This window comes from Mixophyes fleayi, chromosome 6, assembly GCF_038048845.1.
Source record: "Mixophyes fleayi isolate aMixFle1 chromosome 6, aMixFle1.hap1, whole genome shotgun sequence".
NCBI classification, from domain to species: Eukaryota; Metazoa; Chordata; class Amphibia; order Anura; family Limnodynastidae; genus Mixophyes; species Mixophyes fleayi.
This window is the reverse complement of record NC_134407.1, coordinates 88,576,410-88,597,642: the sequence shown is the minus strand read 5'-3', so window position 1 is coordinate 88,597,642 and position 21,233 is coordinate 88,576,410. Positions and strand designations below refer to the sequence as shown.

The window sequence follows — 21,233 nt, the reverse complement described above, 5'->3', positions numbered from 1 at the left end:
AGTCTAACAACCCAAGTGTGACTTGGTGTCCTACCTTTACCGCTAGCAGATTTCTAGGGCATTTTTGAGGTCCTCCCGCACATTGGATGGCCGGCACTGGCTTCCCTACCAAGGCCCCACACAGGAGAAGGTGTTGTTTTCTTCTTTTTGTCGCAATTAGCACTGACCTGCCCCACTTCTTCACACGTAAAACATCTGCGGACAGTTGCCAAAACAGGCTTTCCCCCCACCCCTCCCAAAACATGCAGCAACTGCTGGTTTCATTGACAGGGATCCTCCAGGTTGCCTCTCTTTCCACGTAGTTTGCCCTGGCGCTCTCCAACTCTTCAATACAGGAGCCCTGGAAATGGTGTACTTGTTGCGCAGGCTGGCAGCCTCTTGCAATGTTTTAGGGTCACGTTCCACAACCCATTCTTTCACCTTAGCTGGGCATAGAGTGAGGAACTGCTACTGGAGAATGAGATCCTTTAGTTCAGTACTTGCAATCCCTCAATCCATTGATGCATCATGCTTGATAATTGCGCTACAGTCCGGTATAGGTATCAAAGGTACTGCACCTTGATTCTCTGAACTTTCTTCGATAATCCTCTGGAGTTATGTTTAAACGACATAACAAGGCTTTTCCTAATTTGCGCATAATCGCCATCCAGTTCCTGGGGAAGGTCAGCAAACGTTTCCAAAGCTTTCCCTCTCAGTCCAGGGGTTAAATACCTGGCCCACTCACTGGGGTCCAGTGCAAACTGTCACCGTCTTTTTCCAAAAACGGGGAATTGGTCATGTCTGGGTTTTTTTTTTTACCCAGACCTCGGCCCACCGAAGGGCTGCTGAGCCTGGCAAGCTCCAGCTGGTGTTCGCGTTCGATTTGACCCTCTGCAGCTTCCCTGTTTGCAGCAGCGCGGTGTTCAGCTGCCTCCATGTCTTCCCGACGTTCTGCAGCCTCTTGGAGTTGCTGGATCAGCCGCAGTGATGTTGCAGAGTCAGCATCCTTCATCTGTTTGAGAGCAGTGGGAAGGTAACTGTCCAGGGTATACTCCCCACTTGATTCAATAGAGATATTTGTGGTAATGTTCAGTGCTGACTGCTCTGCTGAACCAGAGGGGTTTTCTCCACTGCCTCCTTCGACACTTAGCTCCTGATCAGCCTCCACAAGCGCTTGAAATAGTTTCTCTCAGTTCCTGCTGGCAAAGACAATTCCTCTGTCGACACACAAAGCCAAAAGTTCATCCTTTTTCATCTGCTTATAAACAGTGGCCATGCTGGACATTACAAATAAAAAATAGAAAAGAAAACAAGAAGTGGCAGAGCAGAAACTATCTGCGCAGTATGTCTTTCAAAATTTTGTAAGCCTTGAGCGTAGTCTCCGGTCAATTAGGATGCTGACTCGTTCTAGAATCACACACCACTAATTTGCATAAGTTCTTATGATAAAAAGAAAAATATTATCAATCCCTCCAAGCTGCCAACCAGTTTGTCATGAGCGCCAAGCCTGTCTCAGAAATAATAATCTGAACAGCTCGTCGTGACTGGAGTCACCTTATTCACTTACCAATGAATACACCTTTTTCTGCCATCACGAAGGATTTACTATGGCGTCTTTGTGTTCACCAAAACCGCTTTTTACTGTTTCACACTTAAATCACATACACATGTAGCATGAGCCTTACCAGGCTTCATAAGTTCACAAAGAATCACAAAGAATACGCTAGGCTTAATTACAAAACAGCTAATAACAAGACATACAAGATAAGTTGCACAAATAAGTTTCAGAAATAAAATACGAAATAAAAACAGAATCACTAACTTACTAGTTAAGATGTGATGTGTGAGGAGGAGAAGGATGGCACACTTTCACCTATGACAGGTCCCCTCTAAATACACACGTTATTGTGTAAGACAGAAGATTTTAAACCTTTTGCCACATAGCTCTAACCCCCACCTTTGGAGGTTAGCTGTCAATCAGGACAGAGCTTAAAAAGTGAGTTAGGGATGTCCTGAGATCTGGAATGTTCGCAGGGCCTGAGTTCTTACCTCTCCTACTTCTGCTTGGCTGATCAGGGCCACATCCTCTACATACAAAAACTCCACAGAGATGCTTAATTGTCCCTGGCTCTGGCTAATTTCAAAACATTATTGACACTTGCATAGGTTCATACTCATGTCATTTAGGAAAGTACATGTTGAGATTACATTACAAGGTTACATACAATATACATTGTCATACCTGAATATTAATACAGGATTTGCCACTAACATCATATGCCACTTCTCCAACTACCTTCTCTTTTGCCTCCCAAAACAGCCTGAGTTTTTTGAGGCATGTATTCAACAATGTGCTGAAAGCATTACGCAGTTCCTGCAAACTTGTCAGCTTTATATCCATGTTGCAAATTTTCTGTTGCACCACATCCCAAAGGTGCTCTATTGTATATCTGGTGAACGCCATTGGAGTACAATGTACTCATTGTAATGTTTGTGAAACCAGCTTGAGATCACGTGCCTGAGTCCTTAATGAGGGCAAGGCAAACAAAAGGAGTACATTTGATCCCGGACAAACCATGTTACAATGTACAGGGTGCAAATTAGTTTATCATTTTGTACATAAAGAAAATGTATTAGTGTCAAGTAGCACACAAATACTTGATAACTATATTTTTACACTGAAATTTAAAGTTAATCTAGGACATACCCTATCCCAACTATAAATCTGTCCCCACATTTTAAATTTACCTCCCCATCCAATGCTACATGGTTTTGCCAAGGTGAAAAGTTACTCCTTTTTTTGCTTTGCTCTCCTTAATGACTCAGACCCAACGTGTTTTGTGACCAGATGTGGTATCTTGGTGGAACTGGCCAATTGGAACATGGGTAGAGTGTGGCCATAAGTGGGATGCACAGTCAGGAACAATACTCATTTAGGCTGTGGCATTTAAACGATGCTCAGTTGGCATTAAGAGGCCTAATGTGTGAAAACAAAATATTCCCCATACCATTACACAACCAATATAAGCCTGCACGATGGACACAAGACAGGATGTATACATGGATTCATGCACTTTATGCCAAATTCTGACACTACCATCTACAAGTTACAGCAGTAATAGAGATTCATCAGACCAAGCAAAATTTTCCAATGTTTATTTGTCTATTTTTGGCGCGTCTGTGCCCACTGTAGCCTAAGTTTCCTGTACTTGACTGATACTAGTAGAAGTCAAAATGGTCTTCTGCCACTGTAGCCCATCCACTCCAAGGTTTTATGTCATGCGTATTCGGAGATGCTCATCTGCATACAACTGTTTTAATGCATTGCTATTTGTGTTACTTTCACCTTCTGCAAGCCTGAATTAGTCTGGCAATTTTCACCCACAGTAATGACACTCACTGTATGTTTTATGGTTTACACACCATCCTCTGTAAATTCTTGACCATGTCTGCATGCTTCTATGCGTTTTGTTGCTGACAAATACCTAATAAAGTGGGTACTGAGTAAATATATATATACATATACTTACATACATACACACACACACACACACACACACACACACACACACACACACACACACACACACACACACAGTCATGTTTTAGGCAGTCTTCTCTTACAGTCAGGCAATGTGAAACCAGTCTCAGTCAGTAGGGACTGTTATTCCTAGGTAAATCAAACCCGCAAAAGCATGACCTATCCCTATGGGTCAACCAGTGGCCTGGGACTCATCCTGGTAAACCTGGTGGTGCCTGTATAATAGTGCAAATTGAAAATGTTAATAAATTCTATTATGGAGCTGCAAATCCCAGCAAGATTTGTCAGTTTATTGACTGTTTGGGTTCGCTGGTACTTGTGGAACACCAGTCAGTTAGGGGTTGGAAGACTGGGATGATATTCACAAATTGAAGTAAGTTTGCTTGCCAAGTGAAAGGGCAGGTGTGAGGATACAGGTTTCTCAGATCAATCAGGAAACCAGTTAGGTCAGGTTTTATATATATAAGGAAATAACATTAACAATATGTAACTTTGGTCACTGCGACCATATTACCCACTTCAGCCAGACGTGAATGTTCACAGTTTCAAAAACATGGATAGTTCACAGTTTCCGCAGGATTAGCAAGGTATAGCAGAATTTAACACTGGTGCTTGCAGCCAAGCAGTCCATGATAGCACGCATTCATAGTGGGGAATAACTCTGTGTCTCATGGCTTGTGATACCATCTCACACAGCCGGCTATACCGATGATCGATATTGCAGACTAATGGAACCTGAATACCTGCTCAGCCTTCATCCAAAGTAGCACACACCCTAGTGTTTGAGTCCCATCATTATACTCTCCCTCTGATGCCTGGACAAGGATAGTATTATATTCATCCTATCTTCTTCCACACAATAGGGAACATAATTAAATTGCCATTCAACCCAAACAATGCAAAGTCTATTAGGTCCCAGTGATTGAACAATGGACTTCATTATCTCCAGCACTCATCTGGCTGACTTTTAAGGTCAACGATGTTAATTGTTAAAGACATCACACACAATTTTTTTTTACAAAGGCACATATGAAGTTACAAAAATTAACAGGTACATGCTTAGTCTAAGTATCTGTAGAACTGTCTGAAAAGTTAGAACAAAGGACAAGACAATCCCCCACTTCTGTAGAAAATGTAATTATTCTGGTTAGCTTAAACAATGATCTAATATATTAAGCCATGTTGTTAGAAATACATCATACAGTAGATATTGAGATGATTTTAAAATTTATAAACAAAGTGGGAAAGTAAATGCTAAAAAAGTCCATGCCTTTACAGTCAATATTAATGTGGAAAACGAGGTACAGCAATTACAGTTTAAAATTAACCCTGTGTTTAGTTAAAGCAGGTTTGTAAGATGAAAGGATGAATTTATAATGGAATAAGTCTGTGCTGGAGCAAGATTTCTTCCAATCACCTCAGCAGTGTGGGAGCACTTTTGCAGGTAGTGGGTCTGTTTAGTGTGCCATGATTGTATGTGGTGGCTGGAGCTTCATTGTCTAGTGCTGAAGTGCGTTGTTGTAGTAAGAGGCAGTTAGATCAGGCCAGAACAGGGCAATTACAGGAGACATTATTCATTTTAGTGAAGATGAGAAGTGGTTAGGTGCAAAGTATTTAGGTGTTGCGGTGTACTTGTGGATTTTGGTGCAGAGGGGGAGCATGAGGTAACATGAGGCTCAAGGAAAGGAGGTTAAGGTCGGACAGCGGGAATGCCAAACAACTAGAGGTGGAGCAGAAGCAGGAGAATTGAAGGAAAATGGAGTGTCCATCACAGTGAGCGGGAGATGTACACTGGGGGGAGAATGAACCAACTTTTGTGGCAGAAGAGATACTGTTGTTGTTAATGGGAATGTTGAAATCATCTAAAATGAGAGCAGTTAGGTCATATGATAGAAAATAAGTGAGCAAAGCAAATAAAGTTGTTAAGGAATTGGGAAACTGGACTTCATGCCAGCATGAAGGTAGAGCTGAGGGAATTGATGGATGGTGTGTATTTTAAAGGGAGAGAATAGAAGGGGTTGTGCCAGGTGTATGGCTCAGAAATGTAACATGGAGAAATTGTTATAAATACTACAGCGCTAGTGTCAGGGTCTAGGATTGTGGCTGACAAGGGCCCCCTTTAGAAGAAAGCTGCACGGCATATGGTGTACGCGGAATTAAGATAGGATTCTGCAATTGCATGGTGGTTGTGGAGTTTTGAAGTTAATAACTCATGAGTGGATTCAGGCTTTTTATATACAAATCCCACATTCCAGAATGCCCAGAAATGAGATGGGAGGCTAGTGGAGAAATGTGCATAAGGTTGGAGACAATGGAAAAACAAGTTTAATGGAAAGTTTTGGGGTGGAATGAGGAGTGTGAGCAGATAGTGGTTGTTCCACAGGGCCCAGATTTGTATGAAATATCACCAGCAGCCACGAGATGGTGCAGGGTAAGAAAGAAGACATGCAATAATGTCTTGTGGATGTGAGGTTTGTTTTTGTTTGTGAATGTCAGTGAGTGAAGTTTGATGCAGAAGAGAAAAGAGTTCATGGTTAAAGACTAACAAAGGGGAAGTAGTAAGGGGCAAAAAAATGCTGTGGGGGGATACTGCAGAGATAAGAGGCATTTGGAGAGGTGTGTGGTTAAAGTGAGTAGGAGAAAGAGAGAGTAAACTGCTCCTGAACAGAGATTGTAACAGCAATCACATCTGAGTTTAGTGGGTCAACAGCTGAAAAGAAATGGCAACAGAAATCACAGTTGAGTTCAGTGGGTCCAGCACCTGAATAGATTTTAGTTTTGTCGATCTTTGAAACAGTTTTGTTTTTGGTGGGATAGCTACTCTTTTATTTACCATGTTTGTTTTTTTCACAACTTTTAGATGTTTTATATTTGAGAATCGATAATGTCAGTGGTGGTACATAAAGTTGAACTTATTGTGCAGCTATCTCTAACTGCCAGCTGCATACCAGAGACACTTTACACTATTACCTTTATATCCATCACACCAGGGGTGATGGGATGAGCTTCAGTGATATTCAGTATGGGGCTAGTTGTCTCTGGAGGACTGCACAAATATCACATTATGGAAGGACGACCAACACTGCAGGTCTTCCTGTTATAGTGTAACCTGTTGCAGGCTACTATATTTTTCAATGAGACCCTAAGCTTGTTGTCCACCTGCTTTAGCAGTAACAAGCCAAGGATATAGCATTTGTGCTGATTTTGTATTTTTTTTGGGGGGGTGGGGGGGGGGGTTATAATTATTATGTTAAAAAAAATACTGCAGTCAACAAGTTAATGATAATGACTGACATGTCTTCACTCTGGTGCACCTATATTCTGTACTTTAAGTTCCACATATCTTAAGATATCAAAACGAGTTGGGTCTACCACTACACCCAGAAGCCCAGTGTCTTTTCCAGTGTTCTGCCATGCTTGGTTTTTTTTTTCCGCATGCTGGGAAAATACTGCATGTAGCACTCAAATACTGGGCTGCTTTACCTGCAATAGTTCATTCTGAACATTTTAATTGTAACCCCCCCTCCCCTTGCAGTACAACATGGTTTTGCCCAGATGCAAATTTGTACCTTCAAACTGGATTAACTCACAACTTTAAACGAGTCCCAATAATAGCTGCAAGTTATGATAGTTCAGTTTCTGTGCACATATTTTACCACAGTTTGTATAGAATGATAGAGAACATAATGGATACATTGGGAGAAGCTAGCACAGAGAAAATGCATGCTTCTCTGCTAAATACATTCAGCAAAGCTTAGAGGCTCACATTTTGAAAGTGAATATTTAGACATAATTTTTTAGTCAATGAACACATTATCTATCTGATCAATAAGAGGAACACAATACAGTAGTCTACATTTTAACATAGTGTTTTACATTATTTTTTTCCGGTATAACTTTTCATATTCTGTGCAATTTAATATCTTGAAAAGTGCATGAGTAGTACAATTATTCCTAAATCAAAAGTAAAAACACTCTTATAGGGCACCTACCTCGGTTTTTGTGCCCCATGACTGATGCGTCTTACCTTACCTATGTGGGAGGAAAGAGTGGTATCCTCTGCTCCTCAGACTGGGAGCATTGCGCTTGGCTGTGACATCATAGTCAAGTGCCACACTCCCACCATATCACTGGCATTGAGGAGCAGCACCTGACAGCTTCAAGTGTAACAAGTTGCCGGCTGCTTCTCCTTCATGTCATGGCCTGTGCTCTTTGTGCAGGCATTACATATTATGTAACATCCATTGTTTCAGGCACCCTTAAATACTGATGCCCTAAGCAACCGCCTAGACTCATCTAGTCCATGGTAAACAATGTAATATGGCACCAGTACAATTTATCAGCTTTCATCGAAGAGAGTTGTGATCAATTCAGTGCCACAGAAGGCAGTATTTGATTCACTGTGCCAAATGCCGCCTTCCTATGGCTTTGAATGCTACCCACTCTTCGAAGTGCTCCCAGACAAAACTTTTTAAAACTCCTTAGCCCCTTTTGCTGCAACATTGGTGAAACTTAAGGCAAAAATGCACACTTTTCTATTATTGTATATTAAGTATTTGAACTTCAAAAAAATATAACTCTATGTATACTCCAAAATGTAAGAAAAATGAAAGTCAATATATTCTCGGACTAACTTGATCTTTTCCTGAGAATAAACTTTGAATATGAACTTTGAACAGATCCTAATCAAAAATTAAAAAGATCAAGATCACGGCTTTATCTGACAAACACGTTGATTTAAACTTCTTTAAAACTTTTAAAAATTCCTTTCATCTGCCCTCATTATGCTGCTTTATTAACAGAGAGAATGATCTTACAACCTAAGCTCCATAAAATGCATTGCTTCTGTACGTAGCATGTTTAAAGGCCAGAAGCAAGACTATATTCAATACAGCAGTTTAACCTTATATAAAATGGACATGGGCTGTAATTTGCTCTCTGATGTAGAGCCATTAATTGTCAAGGCAAGAACAAGCTAAGGACCATTTATACTGGCTTAGCACAAATTTACAGTGTGTATCTTATTAGCTGTTATACATTGAACAGAATATTCCAAGACTACAATACACTGGTTTATACAAGTCACAGCTTAAATTGATCTTTAAATGTTTTGTGCTTTTTAACCTTAATTGGGTGTTCCACCTACAGTACAGATAACTTTATTTTCTTGGTGCAAGCTATCTTTCAGTGTTTACTAATTACATTACTTTATATATTTTTATTTCATTTGGTGTTTCCACAATGACTTTTGCTCAGCTTTGACAACAACTGTATATACACTATTGTGTAAAACATAGAATCACTATGAAATTTCATAGTTTTGTAAAGAATTGATACTTTTTTTTTATCAAGATACCTTTAAATTGACCTGAAATTAAAGTCAATACATTGATAATATCATAACTTATTTTTATTTCATATAATTGTCTTGTTCATCAAACTTTACATTCATTAAAGAATCCTCCATTTGCACCAAATACAGCTTTGTAGACATTGTCAGTTTTTTAAGATATTCAGGGAAAATTTGTACCCGCAATGTCTGTAGCTCTTTCCAGTGGTGCAAATGGCTTGTAGGCCATTTTTATCTGACCTAATGGCCAAGCTCATACCACAAGAGATCAAAAGGGTTGAGATCTGGCAATTCTGCTGGACAGTCATCATCATCATCAACATTTATTTATATAGCACCACTGATCCCGCAGCGCTGTACAGAGAACTCATTCACATCAGTCCCTGCCCCATTGGAGCTTACAATCTAAATTCCCTAACATACACACACAGACAGACAGACAGAGACTAGGGTCTATTTTGGTAGCAGCCAATTAACCTGCTAGTATGTTTTTGGAGTGTGGGAGGAAATTGGAGAACCTGGAGGAAACCCACGCAAACACGGGGAGAACATACAAACTCCACACAGATAAGGCCATGGTCGGGAATTAAACTCATGACCCCAGCGCTATGAGACAGAAGTGCTAACCACTTAGCCACCGGGCAGTCCATTAAATATAGTACTCTGGCTCCCTGTTTCTTCATCGAATAGTTTTTGCATAGCTTAAAAGTATGCTTAGGATTGTTGTCCTGCTACATGCTGAAATTTGCAACAAACAAGCACTGACCACAGGGGGTGGTATGGAGTTGGAAAGTGAGGGCAGGCTCCATCCATAAAGCCCATTATCTGGTCTTCCAAGTTACCAGTGATTCTGTTGGTAATCAGGAGTACACCTGAGTGGTGCTGGGAAAAGGCTACAAAGTTGCTCAAGCAGTCTCTTACTCGCCTGGGGACAGGGGCTGGAGAGTCTCTGTGAGGGAAAGCCTGATATCTGCCTGTAAGTAAACTTTGTTAAAACTTCTTTTTGTTTTGTCTTAGTTTGTTATACCACTTTCATATTGCCGGGGCACAGGGCAGTATAGATAAGAAGATTCCCGGGTCGGGCGGGTTCATACTGCACCTGCCCGACCCGGGTTTTAGAAAATGACCATTAGAAATGATGTCATTTTAGTACCCAGAGGTCCCCCTGACAGCCGGCAACGCACCGGAGACATCGCTGGCTGAAAATAAGTTAAGTAAACATTTGTTATGTATTTTTTATTAATTAGAATCTTTTTTTTTTACTTTCCCATTTTTTTTTTTACAGTATGAATGGTGAGACCCGGGAATTACACGGGTTGCACCATTCATACTGCAGGCGAGCGGGGTCCAACCCGGGAATTACCCCTCGCAAAATCCCGGGTCTAAGTCCCGGGATTTTAGACCCGGGATTTTGTGGTTGGACTATTCATACTGCACCAAGACCCGGGTTTTTCAGCGTGCCTCTGCAAAAACCCAGGTTTTTGGTGCAGTATGAATGGGGTATTAGTCAGGAGTGACCAGTGTTTAGTGAGAGCCAGGCGGCAAAGTGTTTATTTTTGCTTTCTTACTGGCTGAGGCAAGTTGCACGAAATCTCTGGACTTGTGTGAAAACACCATCTACTCCAAGAGATGCCTTCTACCCACTCACAATATATAGTGATAAAAGTAGGTTGGTATATGATGGTACGACATACCACCACCTCTCCCACTGCCTTCATTGTAAAACTATCAAATCCCATTCACTCACATTCTCCATTTTTCCATACTGCGTCTTCTAGAGAACCATTTCTCCCATTACTGTGATTGCCTGTTTGGTACGTTTGCTCTGTGTGCTGAGCCAATGTATTCTTATACCTCTGACACGGTCTCCTTACCCTTCCTGTATAACCATACACTTGTTCCTCCTTTATTAAGCTGCTGTAATCTGTTCAAGTGTTATGGATCTGTCTCGAGGTATTGTGTGAGTCCGACTGCCACCAGTTCGGAATCTACCACTGCTTTTGATAACTGATGTTAACTGACAGCCTCAGCTGCACAATGCCGTTTGCAATCTTTGGGTCCTTCTATCACATAACTCCCAGAGGAACCCATGCAGTGTGCTATCACCCTTCATGATACCGTAGCCATCCTCTAACAACTCAGGAATCCGCTGCAGCTCTTTTAATCCTCTACTCATCTGGCCTAATGATATTTGAGTTTATACTAAATGTCATTATTTAGTACATGACTCATGTCTGTCTGTCAGGTGCTATGGAATCTGATAATCTAACAGTGGTGGACAGAGGCAGCAGATTGCCCTTGTGCAGAATAGGTGTTTGGGCCTAATAATCCCCAGTTGTATATACCGTATATAACTAGGCCGTTATGTAAATTTGGACACATAGGAATTGAAAATGCTTCATGCCTGCATTGCAATTAGTCCACAACTTGCTTGTGAAATAATAGCTGTACAGCCACGCAATACATGTAACTTATGTGTGTCTAGATTTACATGTATGACCTTTAAACTCTACTTTTGTTGATAGAAAAAAACTAATTGGGAGTATGATTTTTATTTCAACTCCCTTCTGTATACACCAAAAGTGCTGCTATACCATTAAATGAATAGTGTAATTATTTAAAAAAGGGTTTTTATAGGTATTGATGTGGCGTAACCTACTGCAACCAAATAAATGTTGTTTTCTTTTTGTACAATTATACAAAAAAAAAATAAACTTACAGTCTGTGTGATTGCCATGGACAACAGCACATTTGTGGGCATTGCACCATGTGCCCTAGAGTATTTCATTGCAGGCAGGAGAATACAGGCATCAAATTCATCTACACAATGCTTGTACGGCATTATTTGTTGATGCAATTTGTCAACACCGCGCAAAAATATAATTGTATTATTCACTTTTAAATACATTAAAAAAAATAAAAGCAATCAAATAAAAAAAAATATTTCCAGCATACAGAACAACAGAAATGTTAGCATTTTTCAGTAAGATCACAGAGTAAAAAATATTTATTTCACAGTTATTGGGTAACTTTAGGCAAGTGTATATGAGCAAGATAGTCATATCTAGTGTTTACAGAACCTGAACTACCAGATGAATACGATAAGTGAGGTGGACACACTAGAAAATTATATGCCATGTAGCTCACTTATTAATGTGATTTAAATCTTCCTTTGGTTAGGGAAAAACAGCAGCTATTACAGAATATGCGGTCTAGTACAAATGTACTGTAGCCTGGATGTCTGTGCTGAAAATAATGAATTGCCCATGAAGGATTTACAAATGTTTGTCCTCAGGAAGGGTACTGGTTAAAATGCACATATAATTGGGAGGAGCTTATTTTATATGTCAGGAAAGCTGGTTGTGACTGATATTCCATAAGACAGAGCTCATGTTGATAATTAATACATTCAGACATCTTCACTAACATGGTACTGTACACTTAATGCAGCAATTAGCCAATAAGAAGGCACATTTACATGAAAGCTACCAATTGATTGGCAATCTTTGATGCTACTAGTGTATTTGTTTGTTTGATTATGTCTGCATCCTAGTTTGTGCTATATAGTATATTTTAACAGATCCCTGTGCCCTAAAAATGGCACATGCTCTGAGTAGTAAGGGTAACTATTATGATGCAGGGTTGGTTGTCATTGTAGGAATAGTGCCTACAGATCAAAGTTATTTCTAGTTATGCCCTGGAGTAAATGAAAACAAAAACACTTATTTAAGTTTTATATTCAAAGATACTGGAAGTATGTGTAAATCATGTCCGCTAGTTTCCAGGGGAAATTCACAATCTACTTACCCTTTATCAATGGATGGGGGTATTCTCTACCCTCTGCCCTTTCTGCTATTATTTAAATACAGTGAACAGTATAGTTTAGTTTAAAGTGCCATTTTACCATTATTATATTATATGGATCAGTGCAAATCCTTTAGCAGCCGCAAAACGCCATACATGCAATACGCTGATTATTAACTGTGTCCTGCTGATTGTGTGAATATCAGTAGAAAAGAATGTCCCATCTATCTTATCATCTGCCCTCAACTAAAAGTAAGAGCAGCACAGGGGGAAATTGCTGCACTACCTCACTTGGCATCCTTCCCTTCCAAAAAAATAACTTGTTTTTTTCCTCTTGGTCTGGAATTTGTTTCTTTTAAATATGATAGCAAGTTAAATGACAAAGTCCTTTTCTCCTTCTGTATTAGATTTAGAAGAAGAATGACTACTCTTGGATAAATCTTTCACTGCACAATTCAAAATTGTTCCAACCTTATCTCTGTAACCAAGCATATATTTTACATAAGCCCAAGAAGTAGTATAACTGTATAATTTACTAAGATGCCATATCAATTTATGTCAACAAAATGGAAACTAAAAAATGATAATTCTGTCCAGTTTTTATTTATAGCTATTCTCTATTTAACCTCTGATACAGATGAGTGCTATTTTGCCAGCAATAAATGGTTATATCACCTACTGGTTTATATTTTATGGGTAACGAGTCATACCTTAATGAGCAGAGTAATAAAATTTTAACTGCTCATACTTCAATCATCCAAATAGAGAGATAATGTTGCTAGATTTTGCAAGCATTTGAAATTAAAGACATGCATGTCACATGAACTTTAAATCTAGATTTATGGATTTTAAGCTGCTATATCTGCCGTAGTTTGGAGTTCAAGGTCATAAAAGGGTGTTCGTATTCTCAATAATATTCTCATCAGACTATTAGGTCAGTTTTTAAATATTTTCATTTGTCCAGCTGAATATAAATATAGATACTTTGATTACTTCAATTATAAAGCAAGAATAATTCCTACTATAAAGAAATTAAAGGAGGCTTAAATGTAATTTTTTATTTTAACTAAAATTATAGTTTCATTGGGATTATGAAAAATAAAAATAAACACAAAATCTTAAGTACCTGTGCTCCTATAGCACTCAGAAGTTTTCTAAGCTTCACCCAAATCAGAGCACCACAAGATAGCAGGTAAGAATGTTTTTGGGGATTATTTTGCCTAATCGAATTCCAATAAATACTACACTTATAACTTTGTGCAGAATCTATAGATATTATTTGGGGCTATATTTAAAGTTGACACTGTCATAGGTATTGGAAATGAATATAATGAAATTGGTAATAATACACCCTATGCTCCCTTCCATCTATCCATCATATTGATGCCCCTAACACATGTCTAGATTGCACAAATGATAAATACAGCCCTAGAATTACTTAAAGTACAAAGCTAAATTTACACTCATAGCAACTAATACACTTTTATCATCTTATTTCGATTTTTTACAATCAAAGCTCTATTAGGGAAATACTTGTACCACCAGAAAGGTTTTCAAGCTTAGGGAATCACTAACATGATCAGTTGGCGGAATTTATGTCAAAATGTAATTGGAAAAAGATGAATCTATTTGATGCACTTGAACTTCTCAATAAATATTATGTAGGAGAAAAAATATATTTCCTATGCAGTCATACAATATGAATTTGCTCATGTTCATGTAAGGCTAAGCAATGCTGCAGCTGATATAGAACTATTCTACATGCAAACATAATCCTTTCTATAACAACCATAGGTGTGCTGTCCATGAGACACAGTGGTCAGGGGTATTTTAAGTGAGACAAATAAACGGGCTGCACATGAAGCGAATTAGTACATTTCTATCCACTCTGGTTGTGATAACAAGGAGTGTTTCCTAGCAACAGCCTAACACTTGTTACCTGCAGTGTGATTTTTTTAATACAGTTTGATTTTTTTAATACAGGAGTTTGAACCTTGGATGATAGACAGACTTTTACATCAGTTATATCAGCTGCATTGAATGACACAAGTTGGCTTCAAAGGAGATAATTGAACATATTTGCTCTGTCAACCAGCAACTGGGAAGCAGCACATATTCTCCCTGCTCTGTATCATTTAAAGAAAATGTACTTTTCCTTTAAGCGGTACTTTCAAAATTTGAGCATATCTATTACTTCTTAAACACAATTATAATACTACTATATTGCAAGATTCATATGGCTTGTTTCTGACAAATGTAATGCTACAATAAGCATCTGAAAAACAGAAAAAGCTATATGTATAAAATGCTTTTTAGCAGATGTAATTTTTCACAAACTGACATGTTATTGTACTTCACTTTTTAAACAGAGATGAGTAGTAAATTATGTAAAAAGTTACACCTCTGTAAGAAGTCTTATTGCTTCCTGAAAGCACTGCCGCTCCTATAGCTAAGGCACAGCAGTGGTGTAGAAGCTGGATGTAAGCCAGCACTGTGGGATATCTGATTCTTCAGTACCAGACTCTCGCCTCTCCAATCACAGATAGATTGCTTTCTGACAGTTAAACGGTGTTGCTTGTGCTTGGATTCCAATCCTGATGCTTCTTTATCACTGTGTTTCTGAAGTCACATTGCCTAGCACATTAATAACCAACCTCATTTCTAAGGAACTGGCTTTACCAGTTAAGCTATCTGTTCTATTACTAATATACTAATACTAATATAGCATTGAATATAAAAATACTAGGTTAAAAAGACATGGGGACACTATAGGGCAGAACGTCAATGCTGCCACTATTAATTGGCTCCACACTGCTTAATGGAGAACCCCCTTTTATTCTTTCAGTTGGCTTTTTTTTATTATTACTCCTTCCCCTTCTCGTGGCTTTCTGAATGTGGCGACTCCTTCCTCTATTAATAAGCCGCCACACTCTGAGATAATTTATCCCACAAATCTATCTCATTTCATGCATATTCTCTCAGTCATAATGTACTTTGGCCCCTCGTGGCAGCAGGACACGGACGTGCTCCCAAATTTGACGAGGTATCCGGGGTGTCTTCCCCTGTCTGTCTCACTCTCATCACACACTTCTCCTCAACTTATACCAGCCTTATGTTGTTAAGCAACTGTTCCTGAAATAGGAGGATAAGCTTGATAAAATCTTAGAAAGCAAGTAATCAGCACCAGGCTTTGTCAGGCTAGACTGTGGTTCTCCTGTAACAAGAAGAAACCACAAATTGGAGCCCCTATATCATAATGTGAAGCAACCCCACCCAGTCCTGCCTGTGAAAAACATGTGCCACACCCCTAGGCAAAGTCTGGTGCTGATTATCGCTTTATTTCAATATATTAATATAATATACTATTTGCTATTAAGGGGTTATTACATCTGCTTGCAGTATATTGCTTCTTTTAGGTCTCTTTCATAATTCCTTTATCTTGTTCCAGGGCCTTCCTGTTAAGCTTATTTAGGTAATATTATGAGCTGACAGTGACCTAATAAGTATGACTTTACTGGGCTGTGGAATGATATAATTATAGAAGTGATCCTGAGGACTAAAAAAATGGCAAAGAACAGGTAAAGGGTAGGCAGTCACAGCTCCTTAAATTTGCACCTACGGCCTTAGTTGAAAACAAATAGGGACAAACATTAATTTCTCTCCTCCTTGAAATGGCTGCAATGGCTGCTGGCTTCAGTTCAAGAGGGCTCTGAAAACATACTATGATGTTCCAGTTACTTTTTCCCAACTATGTGATCAATTCTGCAACACTTTGTGAAGCAAAACAAGCCAATGCTGGTCATGGCCCCTTTGAGTGAAGTGCTCAATTCAGCTAGTTGCTCTTATGGTTTCAAATTCTCCCTTCATATGATTGACGGCCTTATCTATTTAGCTAATGGAAAAAGTAGGCGGAAGTATCTATGGGAGATTTTCAGAGGGGGGTGATTCCAATATACTAAAAAAGGCAGATACAATAAACTACAATACAAATGTGATTGCATGACAAAACTCTAATAATAGTAAAGAGCATATTTAATAAAAGTTGGACAGCAGGACACTGCAATATAAAATGCAATACTGTTATTACCACTACTACTACTATTATTACTACTACTAATAATAATGTTATGGTTTTGCACATTTACATACTTTTACTTTATACTTTTATAATCATGCAATTTTGGAATAACAATACATTATTTGATCCTGTGAAATGTCTCTCATAGAAATTTCACTTTGGAGTTAGGTAAGGACATCTTTGGCTGATCTAAGGCGATATTCAGGGAAATCATATAATTTGTGTTCATAAATATTTGAATTTCCCATTTTAATTGACAGCAAAAGATTTTTTATAACTCCAGTGCAAAAGGTAAGTTCTAACGTTACCCCGGATGCAAACCATTTAAAATATATTCAATATTGTATCTCTAGGGTAGATGATATTCACAATGCTACTCTCTAATAACTGTAGTTTTATCAATATTATATTTTTAAATAGATGGAATATACCCAATAATTCTCTTTTTATGAAAGTCAAATCAGAACCCTAACATTGATGAAAAAAGATATGTAATATTGTGCCCTATGCACAAAAATATATCAAGATTTGGTGGGTCAAATCCAGCCAAAGTCAAATCTTGCTAAAGCCCTAGATACTGAATGGAAATCTAGATTTGATGCAATCATATATTTCACACTAGCTTAAGAGACACTATACAGAAACTTATTGAGAAGGGCTAAGACCTAAAATACTCTGCTACATGAATACATCTGGCCCAGAACAATTTAAACAATAAGTATACAATAGATATATAAATGTCCACTAATACCAAACAAAATCAACAATGTATTATTAATTGTGCAGTTTTAACATCCATTGAAGAAATAAAAGATATGAAGATATATTTGATAATACCCTGACCATGATATCAGCTAATTTGATGTATTAGTCTTAAAGTCAATGAAATTTATATAATCAATTGTACCTTATAGGGTTGTCCATTCTTGACACTGTTAAGAATGCTGCCAGGTTTGCTGTGTAAGAAGAGCACACAATTAGGGTAAACAGCCACCAGCTACCCATGACAATCCGCATTGCCACTGAATTGGCAATTGATTCTCCACCTAAAGAAAAAGAGTTGAGACAGTGAATTAATTCAATTAGTAGAAATACTTGTTTTGTCTGTAGCAAAAATAAATAAATAAGACAATTATAAAGAATCACTCCAGGCCATAAATACACTAGTGTTACTTGTTCCAAATAATGAGAGAGTCATGTTTTATTACAAAGGTCATCTCTCATTGGGTTGTATACTGTGACCCAAAGACATTTGTACTCAATGAAGCATGGAATGAAACATCTGCACATGAGATGATGGAGGCCAGAAGGTTATACGTGAGGTACAGAAGGAAAAGACCTTTTATATTTTTACTGAAACTGATGTTTTCTAACAATAGGTTTAATGTAAAAGTAAGATTAAATAAAATATAAAAAGCAACAGCATTAAAAACAAAACACCCACACATCTGATCATTTTCAATAACTGATAAAAGCTAATAAAGTTTTTTAGATATAGATAATCTAGGTTCTAGCAATTTTTATAAACCATATATTTGCACAGCCTATAGAAAAGCAATATTCCAAACACGGTAAATGACAGGAGATAAGTCCTGTGAATGTAGCATTCTACTTCTCCTATTCTACTTCTCCTGTTCTATATTTGGATCTTCGTGTGCTTCATAAACATCAATCGTTTTGAATCTGTTTATATAAGAAACCCAGTAATAATGGTCTTCTCTGAGTTATTGATTTCTAGCAGTAGGTGTATAAGAGTAGAAGACAGAGTCATTGAGGGCGATGAGAAAGACTGAAGCTCTGTGAAGAAGCGGTGTAATAAAGAGGAGAGTGAATGACAGAAGATTCAGTAGCAGAGAGAGAGGTAAATGAGAGACATGGGAAGAAAGGAGCAGAACGATTTGAAGATCATGCCTAGTAAAATTTGCTTAGTAAAACTAAGACATCTTATTGGCACTACTAAACTCCACATACGATCATGGACCACACCAGTGACATAAAACTGTGTAGGTTTGTGTTTCTGTGAACTCTATATTTCTATTTACTGGGTATCTTTTTACATCTAGATTCTCTTAAGTTAAATTTTTTATACTATTATTTTCCATTGCAAAAATTAGACATATCAGTGAACATTATGAGTCAAATCCCGTTGACCATGCAGGGTTAAGGTGATATTTTCCTGCTCAAAGCAGACTTCTTCTCAGTACTACATATTACTAGTGTCTCCTCAAAATCAGAAAAAATGTAGTCTCTCAGGTTCTGTCAAATTAAGCAAAAATGCCTTTTTTTATATAAGGCAAGTTGTATTAGTTTAGTGGTCCTTTCTTTAAAGAAGAACTTTGCCAAAAATATAATATGTGGTTTTCGGTGGAGATTAAATAGAACATTAAAACAAGCTTTCATTGCAGGCACCTTTAACTGATTCTGTCATGGTCTCTGCTGGCTGTAACGGTAACCGTCTGGGACTGATCCCATGGACAGTGCCTGGAGGGAAGTATGTTTATATTTTGCTGTTTTGTTTTGTTTTTTAACTGCTTAATTTTTACTCCAAACTACCTTTTTTGATTGTGTATAGAGTTTAGAAATGCTAGAGAATTACAGATGTAAAATGTACAACCGAGAAAGATCTGCTTGCAAATACCATGTTATTTAAATACGTAAATATATTTAGCAGATTTTCCTATTGTAACAAAGTTCTGATAGTACCAATTTAATGGTTTTAATAATGTACCTTGCTGAACAAATGCCCCATACACAATCCATATGGCACTGTGCAGAGTAGAAGAGGTAGATGGACTTGGTTGTGATGAAGTCTGTGCCCTCACTGCCTGGATACGATTCAAAACAAATATCAGCACGCCGACCACTGGTATGACTGCTGCAATGCAGGCCCAGACGGCAAAGTCAAATGGAGCAAAGAGTGAGAAAATGTTTATTCTTTCCTCTGGTTTCTTGATGAGAATTCCAACTGAATAATCCAAGTAACGCTTGCTGAAATCCACTACGCTTTCTCTTTCCGGTGTAATGGTGATTGCTGACACAGCAATATCTGCCCTCTTTGGAAATATGGAGAATTGTTAAAATACAGCCACAACTATCAATAATCTGCACACAAACCTAAAGTGGGTTATTTAATAGCATGGTGCAACAAGTTATGATGTGCTCTAAAGCTGGCCAAAAGGTTTGTTTGGACAATGTGATCATTGTGTCATGTCTGGGTTCACCATACCTGAAAATAATACAATGCTATTGTATCAGATTTGACCTGTATGGCGAAAAACCAGGTCAAACAATCACCCTTCTTTTTCTTCATGTCCACCATTTGGCTTTTTTTGCACTGTTAATTAGCTTTTCTGCATTGCACCTGAACAACCAGATCAATGCAGACTGGATACTCAAATATGCTGTCAAATTAATAACAGATCTGGTTGCTTTGTGATTGTGTCAGTCCAACTAGTGTGCACTGCTAAACCCATAGAAACCAATCAGCTATTAGCTTTTAGAATCTGGTGTAGGCAGGGGTTATAGCAAGGACCCATTGTTCTGTATTGAGCACATTCTATGGTACCCCCTTCCCCCCCTCCACACACAACATCTCTTTGGCCAGTGTGCATAGGCCTTAACCAGCATGGAGAAGAGGCATAGCAGATATGCAGAGGGCGAGTTAAACTGAAGGGTGTCTGGATGAGCAGACCTTATAAAGAGGCTCAGAAATCCCTGCTCTTCTTGACTGTTATATTTTACCTGTTTCTCACAACAGATTTTTCCTTATCTTTCACTTTTTATTTATCCTTCACTTTTTTCTCACCCTTTTCAGTATAACTTTATATATTTCTAACTTTCATTGTCCATTTCACTCTTCTTTTACATGTTATTTCTCGCACACTTTCCCCTTTTTCCCTCTTTAGTTTAAACCCTCCAGTGCTGGGATTCGTCCTCAGCAAATAATGTTAAAGTGCTAAAGAGGAGTCTCACACGTTCTTAATGCTGCAGGAGTTGAAATAATGTAATAACTTACATAGAAGTGCTCGCAAGGCTTTAAATGCCAACAGGCCTGGAATAGATATGGAACTTGATGATGTCATTGTATCCACCCCTTTCAACCGCTGCACAACAGTAAATTCTTAAGAGCAGAGGATGAAGGGAGGGCACTAAGAGTGCAACATATCCTTCATCCTGACACCTAGAGACTCTGGGGTGTGCTTTTTTGCAATTTATATAGCCTATGAGAAGCTATTGTGTGTGATCATGTGTGATCACCAGAGAATAACTCCCTACACTACTGAAATCATTAAGTCCAGGGATGGGGAGGACTGATGCTAAGGCAAGAACCACAATTTATTTCTTGGTGTTGTTTAGAAAAAAAATATACACATTTGTTTTTAGTTCAATTTCAATAAAAAAAAACACTTTTGGCTACTGTGGGATAATTTTCTTTGCTATGACAGTATGTATAAGTAAACAAATGGTATTTCCTGAAAATT

The 21,233-nt window shown here is 38.3% G+C and overlaps 1 protein-coding gene across 2 annotated transcripts in view; it reads right to left on the bottom strand.

Moving 5' to 3' along the window:
- Positions 1–21,233, bottom strand: part of GRID1 (glutamate ionotropic receptor delta type subunit 1) — an 823,000-nt gene that overhangs the window by 71,094 nt on the left and 730,673 nt on the right. For both annotated transcript variants that reach the window (XM_075217028.1, XM_075217027.1), the window contains exons 11-12: positions 19,481–19,805; positions 17,660–17,798 (exon numbers count right to left, since the gene is read on the bottom strand). In XM_075217028.1, the coding sequence (XP_075073129.1) occupies positions 17,660–17,798; positions 19,481–19,805 (464 nt within the window). The remainder of the gene's footprint in view (positions 1–17,659; positions 17,799–19,480; positions 19,806–21,233) is intronic.